The sequence below is a fragment of the Crocuta crocuta genome, unplaced genomic scaffold (assembly GCF_008692635.1).
Source record: "Crocuta crocuta isolate KB4526 unplaced genomic scaffold, BGI_CrCroc_1.0 scaffold475, whole genome shotgun sequence".
In the NCBI taxonomy this organism is placed as follows: domain Eukaryota; kingdom Metazoa; phylum Chordata; class Mammalia; order Carnivora; family Hyaenidae; genus Crocuta; species Crocuta crocuta.
Genome location: NW_027529518.1, coordinates 141,449 through 147,551, shown reverse-complemented (window position 1 = coordinate 147,551; position 6,103 = coordinate 141,449). Strand labels below are relative to the sequence as shown.

Here is a 6,103-nt window from a genome sequence, read left to right as displayed (position 1 = left end):
GTCTCTAAAAAACCTGCCATTATCCACACTTAAGCCAAGAACAACTATGGAAGGAAGCTAACTGAAAGCACAGGTTAGTGACCTGAACTCTCTGCCTGATGATTAGCAGAATTATAGCTAATAGGAATGAAACCCTTAAAGGGGTAGGGACACTAATTTAGACACTCTGCGTAGAAGAAAATGAAAAAAGTTTGAAACAAAGAAAGAAAACCACTCAGGACATAACCCAGCAAGATAGAAAAATGAAATAAAGATGCCTCATCAGCTCTAATTAAGGGAAATCAGTATTTGAAGAGCTGTCTTGATCTGTAACAGAACAAGGGCAAAAATACTTCGGAAATGTGAGCCTCTTAGAAAATAGAAAAGCAGGCTTTCATGGGGAAGCAATCATGATGGGGAAGCAATCATGATTTCAGAGCCTTTGAAAAGATGACCACTTGGTGGGTATGTTGTAGATAGGACTCAAGCACCTGTTGGGGAAGCAGATCGATGAGCTTCTATCCCTGGTACAATCTATATGTTTTAAGTGCATTTCCTCATCCTATGAGCTTTCAGGAGCCCAGGGTCATCTCTAGGGAGCAAATAGTACCTACCGCTTCCCAAAACAGACTTGAAATAACCCCTTAACAATAGCTTGGGTTTTATCTCAGTTACCACTTACAGGAACACACACTGGAAAATGGTCAGAGCTATACAAATGCAGTAGGGTTCTCCTTATTCACTCAACCACCCAAGCAAGCTTGCTGGAGAATCCTTTCCAAGCTCATGTGTCCTTGTGATCCATGTGATGATCAACCATAAGTCCAATTCTAACTAGACCAGAATCCAACTAGAATACAGTTCTCTCAGACCATTCTCCTTTAGGAATGGAAATGGAAAATATGTGACATATGTCATCACTTCCTCTCTCACACACCAGTGCCAGACATTGATAATCGATCACGGCACTCCTTTCTCCTGAGCCCAAAGGCAACTATTTTTCATTTGTTTGTTCAACAGATGCTTTCTGAGTGCCCTCTTAAGAGCTAGTTGGAGAGACAGATACACAATAAAATATAAGCAACACTACAAGCACCATATGCTATGTGCCAAACAAAAGACATGTAGCCTGACTGTCCTGAAATACAATTTCAAATTCCTAAGACCCTAAAAAACTAATTTTTTTAAATTTTAGTGCTGTTGTAGTTAGAGCAGCACAATTATTTTTCATGTGTCCAAGATGAATTAATTTCAAAAAGAGCCTACAAAGTACTATAGGAAATGCAGAAGTTTCTGCATGCCACCCATCAAGAAAGTGAGTTGAGTGTGTTTGAAACTTCTAGGTTCTTCTCCCTCAAGCGCCTCTCTGATCTAAGAGAAAAATCCAGATTGGAGTGGATCTGATTGCCATTTGGGGTTAAGTACACTGGATGCCATTTCGGCATCAAATTATTCAATCAGAAACACTTTGAAAATGCTGGAGAGTTGGGTTAGTCAGAGTTTTCCCACCTGAATACAATGTGCATAATACTGCAGATTTTTTTTTTCACTTTTCTGGTGTTGGAGACATTTGTGGAGCCTGTGGAAAATGGCTTACGTGATAGATGGAGACCATCAGCCGGCCAGGCAGACAGAAGGAGTGCTGGCTCTCATTAACTTTTCCTCTCAGGAGCTCACCTGGAATAGTTTTCATAGGCCTTTGATGAAGCTGGGTGTGAGGGAGGGAAGAAAGAATCTTCTCAAAAAAGGATAGCTACTCAAGAGCAGTGGAGGAAGCCTGGGCTCATATTCTCAGGGATTTCAGGCCACAACGTTTAAGATTGCAACCCAAAGAGGAGAGTGAAGTAAAGAGGTCTGACAGGTGGTTTAGAGACAAAATAATGACAACAGGAGTAGGTCTGTTTCAGATCTGCGGGTTGGAAACTAGCCCTGATTCATTACAACCCTCCCCCGTCTCATATGCCACAAATTATCTGTACATCCTAAAAGCAGAGTGGGCTTATTCCTATAAGTCCCTGAGATTGGTGGATGTTCCAGTGGCCAGCGTTCCTGGCTTAATCTTTGGGTCCTTGACCTGTGTTTTTCCAGATCTCTGAGGCTCCCAGATAGTCTGCGGCTGGAGGATTTTCTCTTTTTTTCTCATGGGGCACTTCTGGAAAACTCCGGGTCCTTCAGCCTCAAGGTTTCAGAATTACAGCATCTTGTCCAGACTTAGGTACTGAGCCTGGAATTTGGGGGTAGACCGATGACTCTTTTCCATCAATGTCCACCAAGCCTTTCTATACAACAGTCCTTAATATATATACAAAATAAACTCCTGGGACCCAAGCCTGCCACAAAGTCTGCTTGGTCCCTACTCCACTTTCAGACACACTTTACCACTGTGAATGGATCTTCTATTTGCCTGGAACACACATTTTGAGTTATTTGGTTACTTTTACTCCCCAGTCTTCATGCCATACCTTCCATGTGTGATTTTTCTCTGAGTAAGTCTTTGTTTTTATTCCCTTTGGATCTGCACTTACAGGATTTGGCGGTAGGTCAGACAGGTCCTTGTTCCTATCTCTTAAAGGGGTACTGCTCCAAGACCACTCCGATCTAGAGTGGCACTTAACAATAAGAAGGCTGCCAGTCCCTGCTGCCAGCTTTCCCTGAGGTCCTGCCGTGCCCTGCATTGAGCTTAATAAACAGGGTCACTTGTCATGGGGATTATAAAGGAGTTTCATGCCCAAGGCACAAGCATGGGAATTTAGCAGTGAGAATGGGTACTCTTGTACTGAAAAGATCTCGGATGCCTGAACTTGATGACTGGGAGTGTTAAATGACCACCTAGTCTGAGACCCGAAGCTTGCAAGATCAAAAGATCCCTTATTTCAGAATGCTGCCAGTGAGGTTTCCCGCTGGCTCCTGTTTGAGTGAGGGGCAAGGAGGAGGAAGGCTCGGTGGCCAGTGACTAGGATGTGGAAGTGAGTAAAACTGAGCCCTGCTTGAGTTTCGCCACACGTAGCATATTACGTCCTTTGCATCAGACTGCACCAACCTGCTGGAAGAGACAGTTTTGAATTCTTCTGAATTTGCCTTATTGTTTGGTATTATCTCTTAGTTTCTGAGCTTGCCTCTGGATGAGGAAGGTAGCTAGTATGGTCCCAGGTACAGCTTAGGAGTTCTTTGCTAGGAAGTCATTATACATAGTCAAGAGCATAATGGAGTCTGCAGGCGCCACTCCGAATGTAGCCACATTCCGGTGAGCAGCACAAGGAAACGGTCCCTGTAACTGTGCAGGAGTGCCAGCACTTTGCCTTGGCAGGATTCTGATGCCTCTTCCCAGGGTAGACTGTGTGTTCACTCTCTCTAGAATGTCTGTCCCCTCCAGCAGAAGGATCAGAGTTCACCTTGATGTTTCACATTCCAAAGAACTGCTTTTTAGACCTACTGGACACTGAATCCTACCTGTTGGGGCTTTTGCGGTCTGATCAGCCCTTGTATGTGCCCACATACCTCTGTGTTGCCTCTGCAGTCACCCGGAACCTATGATTAACTCTTGTTCCAGTCACATCCATTTAGCCATTTAAATCTGATGAGTGTAGGGCAGAATATCTTTTCTGACCCCTACCTTACCCCACATATAAATACTGGTAGGTACCTATTTCTGAGCCCTTAAAAGATTCATAAGCATCTGGAAAGCTCTTTGACATTCTCTGAAACAATATTCTGTGCCTTCGGAAGGCTCTATTATCCTCCTTGAAAGCCAAGATATGCATTTTTCTTTTTTACCTTCACTTTTCATAAAAGGTTATGCTGACGTAGATCTGACTAACAAAAAAAAATCTTTCTGATGAAATCGGGATAAATAATTCCACACATCATCAAGTGGAAAGAAAGGGCTTTGAATTGGTTTCCATGGAAATCTGAAGACGAAGTAAAGTAATAATTTCAAGGCAGAGCAGCTGAATTGAAGATAATGGTAAAAATAGTTTGATAAAGAAAATAGAATAAAGTAATCAAGAAGACTCCAATCAATTATTCCTTTTTGTTTACCTTCAAGTGATTAATTTGTCTGCGTTTATTAACCTGATGAGATTAAGCAGACCTTCCTAGTGATTTATTTTGTAATTGTTTCCAAGGTTTGACATAAGCTGTGGACTTATTGAAGGTGGAGATTTAAATTCAATTACTCATGAAGCAGGTGGTGCTTCTCCTGAAAGAATATCTGAATTCACGGCCTTCCCATGTTAACATTATGAGTGAAAATTATTAATTCATCTGATAGTATCTCCCAAAGACTTTTAGAAGTCATTTGGCATCCACATACTTCACTAAAAGTCAGCAGCTTCAGAACTGAACTTGCAATACAGACGCTCCAGAGACCGGAAATAAAGGATTTTATGTTAAAGGCTAGTTATTTTTCCACATTTTTTTACTGGAGCCTCCTTTCGGGGCCTGGGCTATGGTGCTATCACTAATGGAATCCACCAGCTCAAGTTTTGAATGCCAAAAGGATAGCTTTCTTTGAACGTGACCAGTGAGTCCCACTCTCTTTACCTTTGAAGGGCACCACTGGATAAGATCACGCTTTATTTTGACATGAGAGAGAGAAGGAGAGAGAGAAAGAGAGAGAGAGAGCACTTAAAAGTGTTTAAATGAAATGACTAATTGCTTTTTGCCTCTGTGGTCACTGTTATATATGTTTTTCTATTCTTTCTGTGGGTATAGTAAGGATAGACGGGGTTCTCCAAACACTAATCCAGGTGCCAACTCTCCATCATCCACAAAGGCTCGGAACGCATCTAAGAGTGGAAAGTAAGTGAAAAGTTTCCCTGTGCATCTGACAAAACTCTCACAAAGCCTTGTGCTGTCTTCATTTTGTCGTTCATTCATATTCATTCAGCAAAGGTTTGTGGAATGCCTTCTGTGTGCCTCGCGCTGGGGAATTTAAATGAGTAAAGAATGTGTCAAGAGTATTGGGTATATGGAGGACTGTGAAGAAGCGGGAGGAGAGGGTGGGGAAAGTCAGGCTGAATGTGAAGGCCAAGGACTTCAAGCAATGCAAGATTTGGACTATGTGTTTCATCACTTAAAGAATGAAGTAGCAGCAGCCCGGATTAATCATTTTATGAGTTGCAAAATCCATGAAAATCTGTCTCTGATCCATACATTAAGGTTTAGGGTTGAGGTAGAAAAATCTGGAAAGCCATTCCATGAATGTCCTGGTTTAAATACATTTACATTGTAACCATATCACTGATTTTTATGGTGTATATATTCTGTTCCTAGTAACCAGCGTGTACCATGTCCTACATGAAACTGTCTTTGTGGCATTGCCAAAACTTGTATTGGCTGAATATTTGTGATATAAGATTTACCTCTTTGGGTTAATTCCAGAAAACAACGCTGGCTGATGCAGCCAATTGGATTCAGCAGAGCATGGCAGTCTGAAACAATGTGATCCCATGTAGATGACATACTTCCAGTTAGGGGCTTCCCTTTCGAAGTGGCTGCAGCCCTTTGGTGAATGACTTGGGTTCTCTGTAGGCTACGTCTCTCAGTGGTATAGGGCATTGTGACAGGCAGAAATAACAGCCCAGAAGGAGTACTCAGCCTGCATCTAGGAGAAGATGAAAGATGCCTTCATCATGCTAAAAGCTCTAATCTAGCAATAAGATACGTCAGTGCAGGAGTATGGCTTTGCAATGAAAGGTGAATTTGTAATGGTCATATATTTTATGTATTCAGTGTTGGACCATAAATGCTGCATTTGAATATGATCTTATATTCAATTCCCAAAGTGAAAGATCTACTGGCTACCTTTTTTTCCCCTTTCTTCTCCTCCTGAATACCATTTTAGGTTTGCATATAAAGTTGAATGTGGGCTATCTTGGAGAATATAAAAAGCGGTGGCGAAGGCTAAATCTCAGAGCACTTATAACTCGTTTCAGTTATTTATCGCCCAGCACCACAGTCAAAATGCTGTATAAATTATGAAGGAAGGGAATTGATGCACACAGTCCCAAGCAGATGAATGTTTCCAAATTAGTCCCAATTCATCGTCAGCGTGCACTCTCAGTGAACAGATATGGCATTGGAGAATCGCTTCTAGTGCCATGCTTACAGAAATGGCGGGCCA

General features: G+C 42.0%; 1 protein-coding gene across 1 annotated transcript in view; it reads left to right on the top strand.

Annotated features, from left to right (window-relative positions):
- The window catches only part of HS6ST2 (heparan sulfate 6-O-sulfotransferase 2), an 89,626-nt gene that overhangs the window by 41,310 nt on the left and 42,213 nt on the right, over positions 1 to 6,103 (top strand). The window contains exon 4 of the mRNA XM_077760809.1: positions 4,693 to 4,779. Within this exon, the coding sequence (XP_077616935.1) occupies positions 4,693 to 4,779 (87 nt within the window). The remainder of the gene's footprint in view (positions 1 to 4,692; positions 4,780 to 6,103) is intronic.